Source organism: Psammomys obesus, unplaced genomic scaffold (genome assembly GCF_907164565.1).
Source record: "Psammomys obesus unplaced genomic scaffold, mPsaObe1.curated_primary_1811, whole genome shotgun sequence".
Lineage (NCBI taxonomy): Eukaryota > Metazoa > Chordata > Mammalia > Rodentia > Muridae > Psammomys > Psammomys obesus.
This window is the reverse complement of record NW_026591918.1, coordinates 5,965,799-5,990,250: the sequence shown is the minus strand read 5'-3', so window position 1 is coordinate 5,990,250 and position 24,452 is coordinate 5,965,799. Positions and strand designations below refer to the sequence as shown.

The following is a 24,452-nucleotide window of genomic DNA, read 5'->3' as shown; positions in this document are numbered from 1 at the left end:
TGTGTGTGTGTGTGTGTGTGTGTGTGTGTGTGTGTGTGTGTGTGTGTTTCTAATATACACCCTTGCCATTCAAGTGTGGTCCTCACATCAGCATGAATATTACCTGGGAGCAGAGTTGCCAGAAAAGCACAGGACACACAAATGTAACTGGCTGTATTGTCTTCACACTTTCCACTTTTCTTTTCCTTTCTCTCCAAATCTGGCAAACCTACCTGGGAGCTTGTCAGAAATGCAGACCATCAGGCTCCACCTAGGCCCCAGAGGAATCAGAATCTACATTTAACAAGATTATGGATGGTTGTAAAATCTATTTGAGTCTACTTGAGTCCTACAATGTTAACCTTTTAGGCTCTGCTGCTAAATTCTGATCTCACTGGGAACCAAAGGCAGATGAAAAGAGTCATCTGTCAACATATTAAGCGTGTGTGGCTCCTCCACCAGAACTTTATAATATATTCTATATGCAAACCTGCATTTTTTCAATCTGGGCACATGGGGTACTCCCACTTTCAACCCCTGTGAGTCAGAACTGGTCCTGAGCTGAGAATCCTCATCACTACCAAAAAGCCGCCAGGCTGTGTTAATTGCTTTCTGGGTGGTGGGGAAGGGGGCGGGGGCAGCATCTTGCCTTTGATCAGGAGGGAGAAGTAATGGTTTTACTTACATCCTGCTTTGTCTCTGCCCAGGCCTAGAGCCCAGGATCCATTTCAAGCTCCCTCTTTCTTCCTGGTATTCTATTACTGCGTACATACCTCCACCCGGGCCTTGGGGTGTGGGAAGCAAATGCGCTTTGTGGTACACTCACATGACAGGCTTCAAAATGGAAACAATATTTAAGTTAAACCTGGAAGATCAAGTTTGCTCAAATCTCACAACACAACAATCTTTTGAAAACTTTAGCAGCAGGTTCCTGTTTGATGGAGAGAGTCAAGCCTTGATGGAGAAATGAGGCCCTGTTAACAGATGCCAAAACCCCCACGCAGCTGGCACCCTCCCACTTTATTCTGAATAAATACTGAGGGTGAAAACAATATACCTGGGCAGGGCCTGAAGAGTTTCAAGGTGACTTTACTTTTTCAGTACATAAGGAGTGTTTCTGGAAACAGGTGAAGATATAGACACAGATACAGGAAGGATTCCATGGGAAAATAAAGGTAGAGCCCAGGACAATGGACTACAAGCTTAAGAACAGTAGAGGAGACTGCCCACAAGCCACCAGAAAGCTAGGGGCACAGACCAGAAAGACAGCCTCTCAGCACTAGGACACCACTCTGTCCATCAGCGTTTGTGGTACTTTGCTGTGGCAGCCACTGGAAGGAAAGATGCTGAGAGGGAGTGTCAACCTGGAGCAAATGCTAACAAGGTTTCCTGCTGCTCAGCACTGGGCAGCAAGCTCCTGGTCATGTCATGGCTCAAAAAGATTAACTTCAGGGGCAGGGCCTAGGGGTGAGGACGTGGAGGCCGGAGGATCTTATGGGCTGAGGTGCTCCATCAGGATCACACAGAGAACACATGGCCATACTGGGTTTATGCTTGGGCAGTCTGAGTCCAGACCCCATTTTCATAGCTACCTAGTATCACAGCTTCAGGCCCAGTGGACAGAACAAATGATCACAGTCTCCAGGATACTTCCTATCATATATAAGATAGTGATTTTAGGAACTACCACCACCACTGTAAAGTAGAAACCAACATTAGATTGCTTATATATTGTAGGAGAAGAAACAGAGGCCCTTAGATTAAATATGCGTCCCAGGTTCTGACAACAGCTAGCGGTGGAGCCGGCTTTAAACCAGGCCTGTGAACTCAAGGACCACCACAGTCATTGTCTAGAGCAGGAGCTGGGATCTGCTATGCTCTTGTGTCAGGTGTCTGTTTCTCCAGAACATCACTGCCCTCTCTGCACCTTCATCCAACAATACACCCCAACGGGCACCCCATCCACCATGCCCCAGTGTGCACTGTATCCCAGTGTGTTCAGAAAGATCCCCTCCCTTCCTCTGTACAGAGAAGCAGCTGGCTTCCTGACTGTAAAGCTTGTGAGGTAGCTTTACAGCTACTGGGTCAAAGTTCAACAATGGTCTAAGTGAATTCCAAGAATTCTTCCTGCCCATGCAAGTACATTGCTTCCACACGTGTGTGTATATATAGTATTCTCAATTGGGGGTAACTTTGCCCACAAGGGGGCAGTCAGCAATCTTCGGAACCAGTTTTGGTTGTTACGCTGGGAGACAGGAATACTCCCAGGATCCTGTAGCTAGAGGCCCACAGATGTGCTTTACTGTCCCATTATCGAATGCAATGCCCTGTGTCTAGTCCTGATTGTTAATAGGACAAAGGCCGAGAAACCTGGAATACTGAATTCTGGAGGCCAACTGCTCATTCATAGAAGCCAGCTCCATTGTTCACTGTCTGCAACTTCCTGGGGACAACTTTCATGATCTCCCTAGGGTCTAGTTATCTTGAAAATAGAACTGCCCAGAGTGTGTTGGGGGCAATCAGTTAGTACACGGCAAAATGCTAAGCTGTGAGGCGATAGCTCAGTGAAGTTGCCCTTATTACTCCCAAAGCTGGAAGTGAAGCATCAGACTGTGGGCTTCAGAAGCTGTTCCTTGCTATGGTTTGGTCATTTTAGCTAGGACGGGGGATCTGAGAACTAAGAACAGCTGACCTAGGCACTTAGCATGTTTATACATATGCAGGAGGTTTTAGCATAGAAGAAACTCTTGTTTTAATTGAAGGAAAGCATAACAAACAATTTACATGACCCTCCTGAAAACCCTTCAAAGGATCCAGCAGTTATCTTTGGAATATTCTTAACAGTTTCCATTTATCAAGGCAGATAGCATGCTGCCTTCACAGAACTACCCATTTTACATGGTTTGAGGATTTAATTCACAAAGCAACCTCATTAAATGGACATTAGCTTCCCTGCTTGTTTTGTTTTTGTTTTCTTATTAAGCAAAACCAGTTCTAAAATATTTGAGCCTAAGACAATAAGGCTTTCTAAAGTCTTCATTCAGTGCTACTGTTTTTCCTACTATACTGTTCACTACCATCCACCGTTATACTTTCCAATCCTTTCTGTAAGTAGAGGAGTTTTAATAACTCGACAAAGGCTTTTGTTGCTTAGATGGAGAGTTTAGCACAATGCTTAACATACTCTATACTATGTGTATTATATAAGACATACGGTACACAATTTCTTATATGTACACATTATCTCACTACTGGAGTTTCTAGCTGACTCATGTAAATCAGCTGATATACAAACTCTGAGAAATTAAACTGTGTGAGGACAGCTGATTTTTGTTTTGTTTTATTTTGTTTTTGCATGAGGTTTAAGAGCTGGGTCTTCAGAACCCTTCCTCTATGATGGTTCCTAATGGTCACACAGTAATGAAGGTTGGGTGGAAAATGACTAAGTTCCAGGCAGGCTCCCTCACCTCCTTAGAAGCCTTATTTCACCTCTCCTCTTCAACTCAGGGCTCATACGCAGATACAAAAGACTAATAAGTACAGGTTTGTATGGACAAAGGCAGCCTTTGGTGTAGGCTAGGTTCTGCCCAAGACAAATGGAGTTCATTGTTACCATTCTGGTTCCATTGCTCTGCAGCTCACTAGACTCCAGTGGGCTCTGTCCGCTCCTCCTGTCCCACATTCTAACACTACTGTCATTTCCCTGTCTTTCTTTTACTTCCTCTGTACCTTGTCCTTTTCCTCAGACAGTCCTCATGTTCAAGCCACATCATGTACCTCTCTGTCACCTGCTGCAGGAACTGTTCATGCTCACACCTGGAAACGTACTTGGTGCTAGGTGATGTATTGTGAATTTGCCTGGTGCTAAACAGGACGGGTGTGAATTCTCATGAGCAGATCCTTACATTGACAGTTAATTAAGAATATTGATTGTGCCCATCAAGTTAGTGTATGCTGGCAAGTTAGTGCCTAAGAGGGAGGGGCAGAAGGATCCAAAGTTCAAGTTTAGCCTTGGCTGCATAATAACTTGACATAGGATTTTGTTGTTTAGATGGAGTGCTTAACCAATACCTCATATAAACTATACTATGCATGTTATATAAAATATATAGTATATAAGTGCAAGGGTATCCTGGGCTACATGAAATCTTGTCTCAATGAAAGAAAGAATAAAAGTAAGAAGGAAGAAAAAAATCCATTATTCAAGTAAAATATTCAAAAGAAGGAACTTTGTCTGGTTTCTCTTGAATTGCACATAGTAGGTACTCAGACTATATTGGTTGAACTAGTTGTTAAAGAGGTAGGCATTAGTTAAGCTTCATCTATTGTGGTATGTGACTTTTTCCCCTTCCAGTGTTGTCTTTCATTTCTTTTCAAATAATCTGAATGATTTGTAGGCAGGGGCACAGGGGTTTAGCCTTTAATCTCATCAACAAAGGACCTTCCAAAGAGAAGACATTCTTTTGGCTGTGGTTGTTGGCATTTCACATATAATTACATTTTCGCTCTAAAATTTCCCAATGAGATTAAGACTTACATACAAAGTCCCCTTAACCCTCTTTCAGAAGTCTACACCCCCACCTTCCCCACTTTCACACAACTTCTGAGGGATGCCAGCTGCTGGCAGCTATGCAACACAAGGCACAAAGGCCTGTCATCTGCTAGAATATACCCGGCTTGCACAATCCCTCAAAACCTCTCCAAGAATGCGTCACCACTGGCGAGTGTACACATGCTTTTCTTCAGGCAAAAGAGACAAAACCCAGCCTTTTTTCCACAAGCTGTTTCCAATATTTCCTTTATCTACTTAGGATTGGGGAGACAACACCACCGACATCTAGGAAAAAGGCAGCCTAAGAATTTTCTTTGTAATTTTGCTGGGTTTATGGTATGTGTTAGACTTTCTCCTGACTTTGAAACAAAGATATTTCTCAAATACCTGGAAGTTCTAAGCCTCTAACCTAATTCCTAATTCCAGCATGCCACTGATGGTGATAGTTTACTGTCAATGGCTAGGCATAGGGTTTAGAACCTGTGAGTGTACAGTTTTTATTGCCTAGACTGCTTGCTCACCCCTCTGAGCATTAGAAGTGACCCATTCTTGGCATGGAGAGCTGCAGGAAGATGGGGCTCATTTTTCTCTGTGGCATGATTTCTCGCTGTGAGGAATGACAACAGATAGATGAACGCTCATTCTCAACACATCATAGGAGATGGGAAGTAAGGCATGTAGGTCTTTCTACTACCAAGTAGACACTTGATTAGTACTTCCAGACATTTTGACATTGCACTGCTAAGAAAAGGAGTAACTGTCAGAAGAGGGGACACTTGAAGAAGAAGCTAAAAACAACACATATTTATTTCCTTGGTGAAAGGAAGAACTTAAGGTGGGAGAAGAAGAAAAGGCTACTTCTCCCTTTCCAGATCAGGCTGCTGAGATTCAAGGTATTAAATATTGTGTTGCTAAGGGCAAGCTGCTGAACCCATAGGTCTCGTTCTCAATTCCCCAAAACTTCGACAGGCAATATGACTGTTCTATCCATGGAAAAAGATGAACATGAAAAGGAAAAGGTGTTGGAAGATGGTGTGAGAATGCAGAAATAAAGTAGTTAGCAAGAAAGAGTCTGATGGCAAAGAGGAAGTAGATAGGAACCTTGTTTTATTTCATAGTCTCAGCCAAAAGATCTGTCTTTAGCTGCCCATGGGAGGGGGCTGCATGGAGAGCCTGAAGCAGAGATCTGTAAGAGCCATGTGAGGAATGCAACTCGCGCCAATGCAGCAAGGAAGATAACCATTGAACAGCTTTGGAGATAGACATGCCAGGTTGCAACCCCAGTTCTCAGTTTCTGAACCCATGTGCTGAGCAAGTACCTTCCTCTCCCGGTTCCCATGTTGTAGCTACCAGGTGAGGAGGTGAAAGCCCTCAGGATGGGTTACAGACAGCAGCACACTGGGTCAAAACCAGTTATGCTTGGCAACCAATAAGGGGTGGAACTTTTTAAACAATGGGGGAAGAAAATCAAAAGAACATTTGTGACTAATGAAATTCCTATGAAATGCTCGTGCTACTGTCCACCAATACAGTTTATATTGGAACTTCACCATGTTTTCTTCTTACCCACATGACTGCTGGATGCTTATGTACTACAATGGTAGAACTGAGAAGAAACATAGGAGACCTCGTGTGACCTTGTCATTCTTTGTACCTCTTCCCAACCGCACTGTAAAAGACATCAAGGCTGCCTTGATAACATTTTAAGTTAGGCTTCTATCACCTCTAGATAACACACTACCTTCCCTCACATTTAATGCAAGGTCTGGGAAGACAGGATACCCTGATACATAAGCAAAGTATTGATTTCCTATCTTTCAGTGCCTTGAGGGCACTGGCCCATTCTATACCCCCAAAGACCCGCAATGTAGAAATCTATGGTTCTGTTTAGTTCCATTTTTTTTTTTAGTTTATTTAGACCCAGAGTACCATCACTATTATTTTAGAATAGAAAACACTTTCTTTTCTTTTCTTTTCTTTCTTTTCTTTTCTTTCTTTCTTTCTTTCTTTCTTTCTTTCTTTCTTTCTTTCTTTCTTTCTTTCTTCTTATGTATATTGTTGTTTTACCTGTATGTATCTGTGTGAAGGTGTCAGATCCCCTGAAACTTGAGTTAGAGACAGTTGTTAGCTGCCATGTAGGTGCTAGGAGTTGAATCTGGGTCCTCTGAAAGAGCAGCCAGTGCTCTTAAACTCCGAGTCATCTCTTCAGCCCCAGAAACTCTTCTTATCCAATCAGAACCCTTAGGAAACTACAAGCCAAGCAGAAGGGGCGCCTGAGCACAGGTGTTTGTATGTTCACACCCGAATTCTCCGCAGCCCTGTCTCAGAAGTCCTGGACAAGCCAACAGTCTCAATCCCACTTGGTTTCTTCATGAAGTTGGTGTGGTGCATGTCTGTCTTGCCTGTCTCATGGAGTAGATGAGAAATTAGACAAAATCAGAACATGGGACACTTTCTCCACAAGGTTGACAACATGGATTTCTCAAAAGATGAGGGTCTAGATAGAGAACTTATGGGATAGGCTTGCCTCCATGACCTTAGGAGACAGCAGTGACCTGCACTCAACACTTCCAGAGCCTGACCCCTAACTCATGTGAGATACCCACCATGGAACACAAGCATGTATGGCCCTGCAGGCATTGGTACGTACATGTGGATGTATTTATAATTTGTAAGAATAACAACATGGAAAAAAGTTATATGGGTTGTCTCACACCACTACCTCATCTAGCATATTAAATCTCCCAAGCCCCATGACCTCTATTAGCAGGCACAACGCTGCTCCTGGCCTCTGGTGCTGCCTCCTTCCCCCCTTTTTGACTCTACATTCCAGGAAAGGAAAGATAATTTTCTACTGTGTCTCTTCTACTGGGAGATAATTCTCTACTGTGTCTGTTCAGGGCCTGGGAGCCTGAACGGCATTGCACATTGACAATGTGAAGGCAGCAGCCATGCCCTTCCCTTCCCAGAAGAACGCAGGGTGCTCTCTAGTTTCCCAGCATGTTGCCCATCCTCGGCCATACAAGAGTGAGAAGGATTTCTTATGACATGTTTTCAACATGCTCCCAAGCTAGGGCCTGGTGCCAAGGAATGAGAACACAGAATAAATAAAACTGTAAAACCAACCAAAACCCAACAGCAGCCAGAGCCAGGCTAGGGGAATCAGTTTACAGTGCAGTCCTATGAGGCAAAGGAGACTCTCTCTTTATGATAACAGTTGCCAGAAATCAGGGTTCACACAAGGCAGGAGCTAGGTGATCATCAGGCCTATTCATTTTACTACAACTGATTCACAGCTTGCCACAGCCCATCTCATACCCAGCGGGAACAAGGACAATTCACAACATCACCAGGAACAGCTTGACTGGGCAGTGGCAGTTTTCTCTGCTCCTTATTTGCCTAGAGGGACCCAGATGCCAACCTCAGCCTGCCTACCTGTGCCTGCCTTGTCTCCCTAGCCTGTCTGCTAGTGAAACAGGTACCAAATTTATAAAGAAATGCCAGTTTGCCCATATGGGAAGAGAGGCTAGTGGTGGTGATTCTGGGACAACTGCCACAGGAGTTGGTATTGCCTTCAAGGGCCTAAGAGCGGAGGCACAATGTAAACTCGGTCTATACTACTCCAGAGCTTAAGTGCTTCTCAACTACAGTGCCTCTGGAACCCTAAAGAGCTGACCTCCTGTGGCACCATGCACAGTTGGCTCCTGGGGCACCATGCAGAGTCAGCCTCCTGCCACCCATCCTAGTATGTTATAAGGCCTTAGCCCTACCTCAAAATTTCAAAGCTAAAATAAATAAATAAATAGATAGATAAACAAACAAATACATAAATAAATAAACAAACTTCTTATATAATGCTTTAAGATGTGTTTTCGACTCTTCATTAAACTTTCTGATTTTTTTCTACTATGTACAAAAAAGCAATGAATGGCAAACATGAATAGTGGTTGCAGTGAGTGAAAGCTGTCTGGTAAAGGTGAGCATTCAAACTTTTAGTCTGGGGCTCAGTCCTGGGTTTCCTCTCAACAAAGTTCATGGGATGCCTTTGGTTCACAAATAACATTTCTTTCTCCTTCTGGGTCTAATGCGTTTACCAGATTCATTTAGAGAAGTGACCTTCTCTCCCAAAGAGTATAACAATCTTTCCAAGAAATCAACGGCTACCACTCTGACAGAGATCCTAAGATTCTGCTTAGGGACAGGCAGAGTCTGAAGTTGTCTATACCCTGTGACCTCTGACCCACACACTCAAAGGAGGGCCTGACTTATGAGCATGCACAGTGTTAAGCAAGCCAGGATAGCCCTAGGGTTGCATGGACCTTCATGAAGGTTGAAGGGGATTAGAAGGGTGCCTCCTACAGACTCTTCAGTGACTTTGTCATGTTGGGACATGCTGTAGGGTGAGTGTGGTCCCGTATTCACAGAACAGTATCTGCTTAGAGATATGGGACCTGAAATCCAGACCTTGTAACCCCACAAGGATGAGCCACTTGGCTGAAGGCCTAACTCAACAGAAGCTTTCAGCTGATATATGCTATTGTTACTCCTATTAACAGTGTGTATTCTGGAAAACAAAACGAAAGGAATACAATTCCCATCTCACACACTGTCGTGGACAAACACCTTAACAGAAAAGGGAATGAAAGACTTCACCTGAGAACACCTGGTAAGGGAGGCCATGAAGCAGAATGGAAGGCAGCCACCCTGGTTGGTGTGCCCAGTGGTGCACAGAGATACTCATTCTTACTGTGGGTGGTGTCTGGCTTTCCCATTTGTTGGCACTTGTGGAGATGTTTGAAAAGGAGGCCGAGCCAAAAAGAAAACTAGGCTCTAGCCTGTGACAATGCCCACCAGTAAGATGGCTGCAAGACTGACCTCTGGGATTATCTAGGAGCAGTAGTGAAGGCTGAGAAAACATTTCAGGAGGGATCCTGAATACTGTCACTGAAAATCCTGCACTGACCACATATTCTAATACTGATGCTGTGGGGGAGCTCGGATCTATATGCAGGGTAGAATGAAGTCCTGTCCTCATCCAGGGCCTGTGTTCTGTAAACTCCTCACCCTTCTGGGAACTGGGGATCCTTTGAGAAACAGTATGTTTCTCAACAGTTCTTCTTCTCCTTCTCCTTCTTCTCCTTCTCCTTCTTCTCCTTCTTCTCCTTCTTCTCCTTCTTCTCCTTCTTCTCCTTCTTCTCCTTCTTCTCCTTCTTCTCCTTCTTCTTCTCCTTCTCCTTCTCCTTCTCCTTCTCCTTCTCCTTCTCCTTCTCCTTCTTCTTCTCCTTCTTCTTCTTCTTCTTCTTCTTCTTCTTCTTCTTCTTCTTCTTCTTCTTCTTCTTCTTCTTCCTTCTTCTTCTTCTTCTTCTTCTTCTCCTCCTCCTCCTCCTCCTCCTCCTCCTTCTCCTTCTTCTTCTTCTCTTTTGGAAATTCAGTATTTCATATTCCATTTACTCATATCTTTATCTCTGATTAATTTCACCAGATGTGAGCATCTGGATTCCTCCAGTATTTGTCCCCTTCCTATCCTTCTTTAGGACATTTGTATGATTTTTTTTTCCTAACCTCACTGGTGTTTCCAATACCTCTCAAATTAGTGTCATCTGTGGCTTCCTCTACTTGCTCTTTTTTCCTCTTTACAGATCATTAATAAAGAGGTTAAGTAAGACCAGACCACCACCACACTCAGAAGCAAATGACAAGGGAGGGCAAGGGGCAGAGAGCTCCCTGTGCACGAGCTCTGGCCAAGGAAGGATGCAGCATAATGCCACAATGCTCTGCTAGCTGCCTCCTAAGTTAGCCCATGATCACCTATCACTACTACCTGTTTGTGTCTTCTCAGCCAGGTTCCAGGCTCTGAGAGTGCTATCATATCTAAGCCACATGCACAACTGTGCCAGGTGCTAGGTAACACGGATGGTTCCAGAAAAGCCACAGCATAAGTATCCTATCACCTCTGTCCTGCTGGGGATCGCCTTCCTCAGCCTAAGCCACCACACTGGAGTGCAGGGATTGCTGGACTGAGACATCATGGCCCTCTGCTCTCTCCCAACTCACCCAGGCCGCAAGTGCTCATCAAATATTCCCTGGCTTTTCATGTTATTACTCATTAGATTTTTCTTTTACCTGAAAGAAAGTCTTTGTTAAAAGTTTTTAAAGCTTTTTTTGTTGTTGTTGAAACTTAAAAAAAAAATTTAAAAACTTTTTTTTTGGTTAAGCCTTTTGTTAAAACAAACCAAAAATTCTTCTATAAAACTCAAGTATCAAAGACAGGACAAAATAAGAAAAACAAAAGATATTGGAAAGGCTGTGTTTTATTTTTGGGGGGTGGTAAACATACCTGCTAGAAAACATGGAGGTAACTCAGGTTTTTCTGTGCTCACAAGAATTCATTTCCCAGTTTGATTTTCCCTTTCTTCTGCCTTTTCTCTCATCTCCTCAATTCACTAGCCCCACAGCCTCACTCACAATCTTTAGCTGGCAGATGGAGTTATATACTTACAGGGCCCCCAGGGCAAAATGTACAGTGACACTCTGGCTAATATTGAGCCCCAGGCATGCTGAGACACCGTACCTACCTCAGCTTATCTGTTCCCTAGCACAGCCCTTTGAGCCATGTACAACCTCCACCAAAAGAGGAAACAGATAGCCAGATTGCTAAAGTACCTGCACAGATCACCCAGCCTAGCCCAGCAGGGCTGGGTCAAAGGCCAGGCCTGCCTACATTCAGAAATCATGCTGGAACCTGGAGGTGAGCAGCTCTTCCCTGAACCTCTGAATGTCTACTGCGGATCACATATGCACTTTGGAAGGAATAGGCCCACGTCCACATGGGCATCCGTTAACCATGCAGGGTTCCTGACATGAATGTATAGGCTGAGAACAATCCAAAATCCTTTCAGGACAGCAACTGCACTTTTTTTTTCCTGTCTGCCTCCATTATTGAAACAAAGACAATTTTTTTCCTCCAATAAAACATGGATTACGAAGACTGTACATACAATGTCCATATTCTAACTGAACGGTAGCTTCACTTTCTACTCAGATAGAAGGTAAAAATATACAGATGGCTTCCAGAAGAATAATTAAAACATAGACAATAGCAATGGAGACAGAAGTGAAGCTTAAAACACCCCACTCTGTTTAGAAATTGATTTTGCAACTGGAAGCAGAGAAGAGTGTCATGACCATTCTGCAAGATCTCAAAATTGCTTCTGGTTATTTCCCGTCGTGGGTCGTGACAAGAGTTGAAATCTTCTTCGGGACAGAAGATGCTCAAGTTCAAGATGGAAAGCGAAACACCAGAAACAGCAAGATCCCACGAGACCTGCTTTCCTGATCGACTGCTGGAAACCTGCTGATCTGAGGGGGGGCAGCAAAAGACATTAGCACTGCTCCCCACTCTTCCGGGCCTTGTTGGCCTCCTACAACCTCTAGCTTCCTTGTCTATAGAACAGCCTCCCCATACACATCTCCTCAACCCATTATTTACTATTATTACTACTATTGTTATTTTGTACGGTGCTGGGAAAGAGCATAGTCTTATGTATAGCAGCGTGGACATTAGCATTGAGTTAGAACCTTAGTCCTTATTTGTAGGTTGTTTTTTAACTACTAGAGGTATCACTAAATAGCCCAAGATGGCTTTGCACTAGTGATCTACCTGCCTCAGCATCCCAAATAGCTGAGATTGTAAGCCTGTGCCACAAAACAGTATTGCGTTTTCACAATCATTAGTAGCTAAGGTCTCTCCTTTCCTTGGGAGAAGCCATGGAATTAAAGTTGGACTTTAGCCATACTTTAAACTCAGCTTGCATTTCACTATAACCAGAGCCCAAAGACTCCCATATGCTGCTACACAGGCAAATGGTAAAGAGCACAGGTCACAAGCCTACATGGATGTGCCTTGGCCACAATGATCGGACGCCTGGAGAAAAAAGGAGTCCTGGATCCCTATCCAGCCCTCCGCCGTCCAAAAGCCTCTGTAGCTTTGATAGATATAGAGGCATTCAAACTTTCATCCTTTATCTGACCTCTTCATCCAGTCCTCCTGGCTTCATTTCCTAGTATTTTTCTCCCATTTGTACACTTGTCTGCATCTGCACTGCTTGCTGCCTGGGTCAGAAACATCAATTCTCTCAGATGATAGGATGGACTCTACTTCTGCTTTTTTTTTTTTTTTTTTTTTGCCAGGAAAATGTGGCCTTTGCATAGCAGCCAGGGCTGTTGTCCATCTACAACAAAAAGTGAATTATGTCATGGCCCTGCTTAAGATCTTCCAGTGTCTACTCATTTTTCTCAGGCTAGAGTCTGAACCTTTTATTTGGCCCTAACGGTCTTATGCTGTCTGGCCCTTTCCCACCTCTCTGCCGTAATCTCTGTTTTGTGTTCCACTCAAATGCTTTCCAGAAAGGTTGGCCTGCTCCCAGCTCCCTGTGTACCTGCTTGTACCTACTGCATAAACACATACTTATGCATGGTATACTTTGATTCTTTCAAGACCTGGTTTAAAACCCACTTTCTTACAGGAAAGTCACAGAACACCCTTGTCCAATGAGGTCCTCTTACAATCAGTATCTTCCTGGTTTCTACCCAAGCAATGATCAGATTTTGTAAGATAACCAGTAACGTGTTTAATCATTTATGTTCTATTTTTCTTAATTACTTGGTAAGATTCACAGGGGATCGTTACATTTACTTTATTTACCATTATTATCCTTGCAGGTAACCAAGAACTTAACCATTTGATGAATAAGTAAAAGCAAACTTATGAATGAATGAATGTCTTAATATCCAATGGTACAGGGTAGAACTCAGGGTAGAACTATTAGGTAGATCAGCCTAATAGCCAGAGATCTAAGCCAAACAGAAGCAGCAGCAAGTATTTTATCAGCAGAGGCAGGGGAGAAAACCCCAGAGGAAGGGGAGGAGCAAGAGGCTGCTTGCAAGACTTGCTTCCAGCCACTCCATCTCTCCAACTCCAGGATAAGCATGGGCCTTCTGTGTGCAGGGAGAAGCAAGGACTATATGAACTCCACAACTGCAGTGAGATACCTTTTGATGTGCTGTGAGTTCCCCTAACCCACCCCTGCTTCTGTGTGTAAAATCCTCTGCCTACGTTTAAATGTTGTGTCTGTTGAGCATGTCACACAGCTCCCATTCTTCATTTGCATCAAGATGTTTCTACTAGTGCCATGATCCCACACCAGAACTTGCTAATGTTGCATTTGTGTTTCTTTTTTTTTTTTTATCACATATGCTTTCAATAGAGAAAGGTGTGTCTTTCTGATGATTTAAGAAATAAAAACGATGACCTCTGCATGCTCAATTATAAGATAGCAAGAGTTCAAAAAACTTAGGCTCAAAGCAAATGTGGCAGTAGGTCTTAAGGTACCCTAACTTGGTCTCCTAGTGTCCCATTTCCTTGAGTGTTTACAGACAAAAGCACTACTTAAGACCCTAAGAAAAGCACCTTCATTCAATGAAGATGAAGAGTTATTGGTTGATGCCTAAGCCTGTCACGCCAGGGGGTTTCCCTAAGGAAATCAATGTAGAAATGAACAGCTGCCTTTTCTAACTTTGTGAAATAAGGGAGATGATGTAGTTAAGGCTCCTTCCACACATCTTCACACTTCAAAGTGCATGTATTGAGGGGGAAAGTCCGGTGGTTGCAAACACACACCACAGGAATGCCCACAAGGACAACTTGCTGGAAATGCATTGCCAGGTAGTTCCTAGGTACAAGGAAACAGGGAGGCTGAACCAACTGTTGGGGGGGGGGTGAGCAGAGAGCAGCAACTAGTCAGAGCGTGCAGGAATACATGCTATGCACAAGCTGCCCTGACTTTGCTCTTTGTGGAATCCACTGCAAAATGAAAACGTAGAACCCATGGTTGGGAAAGCTTAAGCATCTCACAGTGGTGACATAGACCTTAAACTAGGAGTGGATCCAACCCTTCGAAGTACAGGGCCCTTGGAGTGTACAGACCACCGACTGATGAAGCCAGGTTTGACCATGAGGATTAAAGGTGGAGCAAGGTTAATTCTAGGGACCATTGAAACTCCTTAGAAAAGCAAACTTCCCTAGTACACTTTGCTCTCATAAAATACCACTCTTGGATGATCACAGGAAGACAAATAAATCAGGCCGGGGCCTCCCATTTCGAAGTGGCGATAGAAGGAGGAGCTGCTGGGCTGATATACTAATTCCAATTTGTTATAAATTCTAGAGCGATTTGACTTAAATTATGATTCATTTCAGCACCAGGACCCCAGTTTCAAGTGAAGTCCTCTGATGCTGTGATGAGCATATAACTGATGCATACGCAAAGAGCATGTTGTAATGTTTCTTTTATAAGTGCTATAAATCAAAGCATTCAAAACAGTTAGTTTTTAATGAACCATTATTATTCATCTCTAGTTATAAATTTAATGTCTCTTTAGGCCTCAGAGATTGTAATACAACCAGAAACATGTGATAGTTGTTCAAAAATAGAAGGTTACCCTACTACCTCATTATTTCAACTCTTAAAGATACAGCTTTAAAAGTCTGAGGATGTCTGAGCACACTTGTTTAAAGGAGTCCCAAAGAAAGACAGAAGTTTCCCCCAGAAGTCTATAAAAATTTATTATAACATATTAAAGTAGAATATTATATCTGAATTTTCTGAAGACAGTTGTTTTCTGGGATGCACAGTGTTTGGGGAACTTAACAGAGCAATAAAGGGATAGGGACTTAACACTATTCTCTTTATTTGCTTTGATCCAAATAAGATTTTCTATGGGTCTTAGAGCTGGTTCTGTTCTGAGAGGGGCACAGGAAACATCAGGATAGATGTCCTAAATCCTGTGAAAGAGCAGTCATCATTCAGGAAGAGACACAAGTACAGCATAGCTACCTAACATTTGCTTATTGCAAAAGACCACTTCACAGAAGAGCCCCAAGTGCCAGGCCCCTTCATAAGACCATTCCCAAACCTGTGGAGCCTTCCTGTGCCTACACTTTCTTGGTGTGTTTGCTGGTAAATGTTCTCTGTTTGCTTTTCAATGTTAAAAACCCTTTCTATTTAATATTATCATAGGTAAGTATATATTTTATTTGCTTCCCTATGTCAAGTCTTTCCAATGCTATGTCTTCCTGTTTTCCCTGGAGAGGCTGTTAAGTTTTTGACTCTTGCCTATGGTGGTACCCTGGTGTCACCACCTCCTTATCAAGCTTTCCTCTTGATCTCCTCAGCATCTAGAGTGTTCATGACAGTACTGCCTCCCCATTTACTCAGGAAGAAGAGACAAGAACTCTGAATGGTAGGTTTTACTGGTATGACATGGCTCCTGGGGTGACATCTTTACTGTGCTTACAGATGCCCTACCCCAAAACTAGTGCCTATACATTTCCTGCCACAAGAACCATCAAAGCCAACTGGCACATGCATGAGACTTACAGTAGGTTCAACAAAGAAGTGAAACACAGTAGTGAAACTGACACCCAAGGGTGAAACATACCAGTTTGGGGTTAAATTTTCATGGACTGCACTGCCATGCTACAGAAAGGCAGAATTTGAGAAAATACACACATCTAATTATTCTAAGAGTTGTCTCAATGTTGGTTCCTTAGCACTGTGATAGTTCATGTTTATCCTAGAACAAAGATCAGCATGGGAAATACCTTCTGACCAGAAAAAAATTACCCAGTACAAAGTCTACCACGTTTCTTGTTCTGAACAAAATGTCATATGCAGTGTCATCAAGTTCAACAGCATATCCATGTCACCATACGCACACTAAACTCCAGGGAGTTCTGGCTTGGTGGTAAACATTCTTACTGTGTTGGAGAAGAACAATTCCTAGCAGGCAGAGTTCAGTGTTCCATTTCTGACTGTGTGTGTTTATATACACCCTTACTCAATCACAGTGAAGAAGACAAAACAAAGTAAAATAAAAGGAGGGTTCTTCACTGCCAAGATCAGCTTTGAAAAAAGGCAGGAGCCCTCTATAAAATGCAATGCACATAATCAATAATGCAAATGCCTTAGAAGTTCAAGTTTTAATCAAAGCCACAGAGTAAATGCCACTAAGACCCCCTGTAGCAACACATCCATTCTAACCTACTGCAAGAGTTAGTTATACATTCACCATGATTATGCCTTGATCCTCGTGTCTTCTTCAGAACCACCACAGAAGGGACAGTACAATCCATTCAATAGGCTTCTTAGAGATGACCATTTCAGCTTCATGAAGATACATACTTTTGTTTTCCTTATTCCTCGCCAAATATTTGGCACAACCAGAAGGACATGAGAGTCACGCCACACTGGTATAGCTGGTAAAGCAAGCAGTCGGCTGCAAACCACGACTGCAGAATTGCGACATTTTTTTGAGTCTACAATCATGCCTTAGAAGAGTGTACATGAATCCTAAGGGCACAGTTTACATCTGAAAGACACAGAAACATTTGGATCGTGCTAAACCCAGCCCCAACAAGGCAGAGCAACAATGTGGTGAGGGTAGGAGGGGGGAGGCAAGGTGGGAGGGTCTGGGTTCTTGGGAATGGTCAGAGCACGCGGCCATTCTGCGCTCATGGAACACGGTAGCAAACACAGGGCACAACCACAAACGTTAGCGAGCACAACTGAGCACACACACAATACAACACTAGAATGCAAACTCTTTTTTTTTTTTTTTTAAGAAAAATGATAGAAAAGATGGTTTCTCACCCCTCAAAACAAAACTGGAACTTTGGTTTACAGGCCCGGCTATGCCCATATGCCCTCCTCGTCATCCTGCGGCCGGCCCGAGGTGGGGAGGTGCACAGAGAGGAGGCGCGCCAGAATGAAAGAAGAGAAGGTTAGTCACACCGACATGCATGGAAAGGCACAAGAATCTGCATTTTCTGCTTCATCTTAAAGAGTATGGGAAAAAACTCCATAGTAACTTAAGTTCCACATCACTGGCGTGTCAAATGCATAACCAAGTTTTGTATCTATGGCAACCCCACACAAAAACATTCCACCTACTCAAGCTGTGACTCTGTCAAGGCTGGATTAGGAGATTAAAATTAGTCTATATTAGCAGATGATTATTTTTCTGGAAAGCATGCAATCTGAATTGCATATGCCTAAGGTGGATTAAGCCTTTAAAGTAAGCAGAGAAGTAATTATAGTAATCAAATACCCTTAATTTCTTTTAAGCTTAAAGTATCAATAAAAGCTGAAGAAGAATTAAGAAAAAACCTATTTACTTAGGTGGAATAAGCTCTTTAGCATGCAATAGCTCACACTGGTTATTTTATAATGTTTCCAGCACACTGCAGTCATACTTGTTGGCCTCTATTTGGTGCTCATGGAGAAAGGTGTACATACGTTGAAAGACTGATTTTACAATAAAAAGTTTAAAAGTGTAAACTTTCATTTCAGCAGAACGCTTGTAGAAAGGATGTTGTTTAATTTAACATTGTGTGCAGCCATGGATAAACAGAAACTAGTTTGGTTTGAATTCTGGTTGACTATGTTTCCAAAATGGCTCTGGATAACTTCTAGAGAAGTGGCCAATAAGCAGGGAAATAAAATTCTTGTAGACAGTAGTATATGCTTCGTGGCCAAGTCACAGCTGTGCATCTAAACAAGCAGGTGAGCTGGAGTGTCCACATGCTGGCTCCACACATCTTCTGAGAGCTACTCACCAAGGACAGTGGACTTGGTCAGAGTTGCATCTTTGTTTTGAAAACTGGAAGTAAGGAGGAAAGTAACTGGGAACACTTTCCACACTTGGATCTGTACTATGGAAGGTGTTGGAGGGAGTAGTAGGTTGGGGTATATGGAAACACCACTATCCTAGACCTCTGAAACCAGGAATTTCACACAATTCAATATGTGCTTTCATATCCTTTGGTAAGCCAAGGTAATTTTTATCTACTTTAGGGTTTATATGTATACTCTTTGAACTGATTCCCAATACAGTTTTTTTTTTTAACTTTGTTTCTCTTATGCATTGAAAATATTATTTTGAGAAAAGGTCCAGAGACTTCAGACTGCCAAAAGCATCAGTGTTTCAGAAAACACAAGGATCCCCCATGGGACCTGAGTCAATCAAGAGCATTTGAACGGGATAAGTCAGTATGAACCTTCAGAAATTCTTTTGCAGAAAGCAAGTACAGAGATCGATTTGGAGGAGTATATGTACTTCCTAGCCAGTATTCTGGCAATACAGTTCTTTATCCCTACAGGACTGAGAAAAGTGCGCTCTGACACTAGCTGAACTTTCTATCTCTGGAGAAAAGCAAACTTGATGTTCCTTTTTAAACCTTCCAGCAGGACAGCCCAGGGCAGTATTAAGGAAGCTTTGAGGACCTAGCAAGCTGTAAGACTCAATGCAGAATTTCAGTGGGTATGTCTATAAACATATTCTCTGAATAGAGGCCCTGACTTTCATCATAAGGCTCTTGACCCCCCAATATCAGTTCTTTAAGAAAATTCCCAGGCACAGAAAGATGCTACAATTTGCCAGTTACAAAACAATATTGGAGGTTTTCTGTAAAATGCAGCCCACAGCCCCTGCTGACCGCTTTCTAAATGGCTGTCAAATAACTTTGCTTGCAGAGCAATTTATTTCATTTTGCATTTAAAACACAACAGCACATTTATGTGGAGTTTGTTCCAAGTCCATTCATGTAGGGCTTCAATTTCAAAAGGAGAAGAAAGAAAAGCCAATGCCACCAAAATCTGCCACTACTTTCCTAACAGCGAACTGCGGTCTAATGCAAATCACTTTTAGCAAATTAAATATATTAAAGAGTGGTAATTAATTATGATTGAAACAGACAGGAGTTGTAGCTTGAAAATATACACTGCCAATATCACTACTGTTCTTCATCCACCATAGGAATAAAAAGGAGCTCCCAGATGTCGAGGGTTATTAAAAACCAGATGTTGAGATCGACGGCTTGTACACTGGTGGATAAAGTAAAGAAATATGACAGCCCAGCATAAACTCAGCTAACATTTAACATGGTAGAAATGTGGATACATTCCTCTCATGAACTGAGAATATTACGTATTTTTAAAAGTTCTTCATTTTCAAAGATTAACAAGGTTTTAGAGGAAAATAGAAAAGGAAATGGTGGCCATTTCTGGTCTTTTTTTGTCTTCAAAGCATAAACATGAACTGACCCTCATCACCAAGTTCTTTGGGTCAGAGAGAGTGTCCACTTGAGGAATAAAAAGCAAAGATGCAGGAGCTAATCTGAGAGGCAGCTCCATGTCTTCCAAACATATGCAGCTGTATGACTGCTCCCTGCTTGCCTCTCTTTATGCAAATATTAGGCTTTTCAGAAACCTAACTCCACAAAAAAGTAAAACTGGAGATCAGAAAAAAAAATTAAAAACCAAGTACAAACAACAACAAAACAGATAAAGACCCTTGATACCTAACTTGCGACCACATCATTTGGAGATGCTTAGAGTTTTAAGATGCATTATTGAGTCTGTTTCCTCGTCTGGAGTTCCTTCTTCCAGATCTACTCTGTGGTGGCTTTTCTAGATGTTGACTGCTGTTTGATCCCCAGTGTGTCCTCTGTGAGTGATTGCTCTGCTGGAAGTCAGCAAAATATCTAGATGGGAAGAGGCTGCTCTGGTCCATCAGCCGTCTGTTTGCTTTTGTCTACAGCATCTGAAGCTGGGAATGGGCTCTGTGTATTGGAGCCCAGAGAAGAGAGACTACAGACAGCCAGTTTGGAGGTTAGGAGAGGCTTAACTGTCAAACAACCCCAGAATGCAGCTACAGCTTCAAGGCTGATGTGATGGACAAGAAGCCTTGATGGAAACCCTACAGTCCAGATGCCGGGCTCTAATGGGATTCTCTAAATACTGAGATAAAACAAATTCCTCTCTAGATGGGCTGCTCACTGTGGGTTCGTTGATGACAAGATCTAGAAACAAAGGAACTGAGTCACTGTTGACAAGACAAAAGGCTAGCTGGTGTGTGTGCGTGTGTGTGTGTGTGTGTGTGTGTGTGTGTATGTGTGTGTGTGTATAGGTGTTTGGGGGGAGTGTCATTTATTAGCTCATCAAGGAAGCTCTGAACAGGAACCTGATGGTCTGGCATAATAAACAACCCATGGTAAGGCTTTACTTGGTCTCTATCTTGAAGTTTTAGGTAAAGCAGGTAGGCAAAACCAAGCTGGTTAGGTTTTCTAAAACATCTGTAGTCCTTCTTGGGTAATTAGATTGATTTTTTTTCCTCTTAAAACTAGAGTATTAAGTTTCTAATGAAGACTTTATTGCCATACTTATCTTAACTAGAAAGTGGATGAAATCAAGGGAGAGCCAGTGACTAACTCATGGCTTTTGTGGGAACTTAATACTGTCTGCAAGAAAGTAAGGCTTCCCTCCTCTTCAAAAGATTTTCCTGTGTGGGAACAGGTCAGTTTGAGCAGTCTCCAGACTTTCCCTTACCCCTACTTCTTTAAAACTTTGAGTCACAAAAGCAGGGCTATAGTGTAGGGTCCAGGACATACACTGAGCCTGGGTTTCCGAAAATAACATCCTCTTGACATTTCCAGCTGCAGAGTGTGTGAAGGAAAACAGGCTCGAAGAAAGTGTGTTCATGTCCAAACCTTCCCTCTAAAGACTGCTTATTCATTTCTTTTATCTGTCTTGTTTTGGATGCGTGGCTCGTGGATATAATCTCTACCCTGGTGATGGAGTCAGGTCCAGCTGTGACTTGCATTTGCTTCCACCTGCAGGACCCAGCAGCAGCATCCCAAAGAACGAGAAAGCTCAGCCAGCTCCACATCCATGTCCCTGGCTGCTTTAAGTATAAACGCTTTCTCATTCCTGAGCAGTTTCAAAGCTACCTCTTCTGGGTGCCTCTTCTGGGTCAGAGAGAATGCTCACAGCCAGCTGTTTTTCTCTGCCAAGTTTCACTACAGCCTCAGACACAGGTGTCAGGTAGATTTCTGTACAGACGTAGGAAGCTGAACAGAGAGGAAGAGGAGGCAAACCACCAAAGAACACCTGGCCGGGTGCTGTGGAGCCAAGGTAAAATTCCAGACTGCGCATGTACAAAAGTGTACAGCTCTGACCCTGCCAGAGCTGGATCCTAGAGAGCACATTTGAACCTCCCTCTGTGGTGTAGGCTGACTCAGTGTAGTCCAGCTCTGTAGTACTCTGCATGACCCACTGCCCTCCTCCCCAGATGATCCCACCTGATGGATGATGCTACAACCTAACTAGATCCCCTGACTCTTGGAAGAAAAGGGTCCTCACAGACCATGGGGCTTATTCACATAGACATATCAGCAGTACCTCAGCAAAAGTTTCAAGGTCTCTGTGGGGGAAGGACAGTGTCTTCACTCTTTTCAGGCTGCCTGACTGATTGGTTCTCAGCCATAGGAGCCATGTTGCTCATGTGAATGAGCAGCAATGCTGCAGGTTCTGTTCTTGCTTTTTTAAAAAATTATTTTTAATTTATTATTTTTTAAACGAACCTTCTGAAAGAGAATGCTGCCTGGCTTCCAGAGTTGCTAAGGTGAGGATCACTTCATGTCTCCACAGAATGTTTTGCCCTTTCCACCACATCAGCTCCATCCTTCCCTGCTTCCTTCTTTTTACCCCATCTAGTCAAGGAAGAAACGTCCCTGCCTGATTTGGGGGATGACTGGTGTGGCTCACCTGTGACTGGGGCACTTCTCAGGGGAGAGGCAGACTGGACAGCCCTTGGAGCTAGGTGGACTCATCTCAGGAAGCCCGAGGCAAGGCCACACAGGGACACTCTTGCTGAGCCACCAAGAACATTACAGACACTATGGTGGCAGCCTTTCTCCTTCAGTTTTAACTTGGCATCTTTGGGTATTCACTCAAAATTTTAGTACCATAAAAGAAGTTTGTTTGTTTTTGTTTATTTCTTTCAAGAGAAGGACCCAGTAATTACGATCCAGTAATGATCCAGGAAAACTGCTGGAAGACTCTCCAGTGAGAGTCTTTGTGCCCCCATCATTATTTGGGGACACATCTGCTAAAAGCCAAGCCACTTCCAGATAGCAATGGAAAAGGGGCAGGAGTGAAGACAGGCTTTAGTTTTGCTCCTTCATCTATCAGTCATTAACACTTGGCTTTGTTAAATAGTAAAACTTTGTTTTTAACATATAGCTCTTGTTGGATTGTTTCCTGGCTGGTGGGCCACCGAATCTAGATTTTGACTTTGCATTCCTCAGTTGCTTACAGAGAACAAAAAAGGAGGGGTAATACATGTAGTACCCATACTTTATGGGGTACTATGAGAATTAAATAGGAGAATGAAAATTAGGCTGCTTCCAACTAGGCACATCATTTGTATTAGGAGCATTCTGGAGTTGCTCACTATGACTCAAAAAATGATTGATGTTACACTAATGTCATTCTATATAACGCATGTACAGAAACAAGCTAACACAAAAGAGAGCCATAATCATTTTAACATCTCTAGGCTGCTCAAAGCTAGAGTTTTCTAAGCTCATTAGTAGACAGACACCTGAATGCAAATGTGTATAGTGCCATTATTTCGTGAATAAGTGTTTTTTTTTTTTTTATTAAATAACCTGCAGACTTTGTGAGTGAGCGCAGTGTATATTAAACGATGCTTCCAGCTCCTTTCCTTATGTTGTTCCCTTATCTTTGAAGAGCTGCAAGTGCCTGGAGTGTGTAAGTCAAGCATGATCCTTATTACATCAGTTAAAGGGGGAAAAGGGAGGCAGTGGTATTCAGCAATATAAAATGGATTTCCCTGCTTCCCAGCACTTCAAGGTTGGCACCCCTTTCAATAGAGAGTTGACATGCTGCCTGTTAGACAAATGTGACTGGATTAAAGCAGCACGTTGAAAGGGAATCTAGTCTCTGATGTTGCCAAGCCTGAGTTCCACCTACAGACAGGCTGGGGAGGGCAGGCTGGGCTTGAAAGCCCTGCTGACTGGAAAGACAGGGCAACAAATCTCTTAATGAAGCCCTAATACTGCAAACACAATGCGAAACTAAAACAAACCAGTAAAGAGAAAAAGCCCTGCTATACCCCAAACAGAACAAGAGCAAAATCCTGAATAGGTGCTGCCCTCCTTTGAGGAAACCCTTTTCTGTCTACAGTGTCCCAGTACACCGAGCAGCTATGCTCCTTTCCCACACATTAATACTCTCTCTGCAGGGTTTATCAGGGCTTGCCTCATGTGCTTACACAGGAGGAATTAACATCACACCCAGATTAAAGAGCTCTGGCAATAATCTGCAAAGCCAGTTTCCCAGTGCCTGCTAACCGGCCTCCTTTCCTGGGCCTGGAACACTTGGGTGAGCTTGCAGCTGACATTAGAGGGAAGAGGCCCTGAAATACCCCCCCACAACAGCAGCATTTGTCCCATCTCCCTCTTCACCTGTGGCCCCACAGAGTGTCACTGCAGAGCTTCTGCCCTTAAAAGGAAGCAGGCAAATAGACTTCCACTTTCTGTTTCCAATGGTGAGAAATGGCAGAGGCCATCTGTTATATATTTCAGTGGCTCTGAGGATTTCTGATAGTCATTGTGAAGATGAGGAAAAAAAGTGGTATTTATGCCATCTCTTTAGCTCATACATATATTTATTTATTTTTTTAAGCTGCTGAGTTTTAAATACAGTATCTTCCAATGTACTTGTGACCAAAGAGATGGTGGGAAAGTAGCAAGTGGCTCCCAGAACGCAGCTCCATGGACACACTAGGTTTTCACTGGCTCCAGCTCTGAGAAGTCTGGCCCAGGAGCGGCAGTGGTAGAAATCTCTCAACCCTTTTCCCATCCAATAAACATCAGCACCCGGAAGAGAGAGAGCCCTTCATGGGCTGATGGCTCTGAAGCCAAAGGTCAAGGCTTCTTTCAGAAAAAGGCCATGAAATCAAATTTGCAACACACAAAACAAACAAATAAACAAGCAGA

The 24,452-nt window shown here is 43.1% G+C and overlaps 1 protein-coding gene across 1 annotated transcript in view; it reads right to left on the bottom strand.

Moving 5' to 3' along the window:
* Erc2 (ELKS/RAB6-interacting/CAST family member 2) overlaps positions 1-24,452 on the bottom strand; it is a gene marked incomplete in the record, with an annotated part of 884,729 nt that overhangs the window by 142,310 nt on the left and 717,967 nt on the right. Inside the window, 1 exon segment of the mRNA XM_055612370.1 lies at positions 17,242-17,307. Coding sequence (XP_055468345.1) covers positions 17,281-17,307 — 27 coding nt within the window.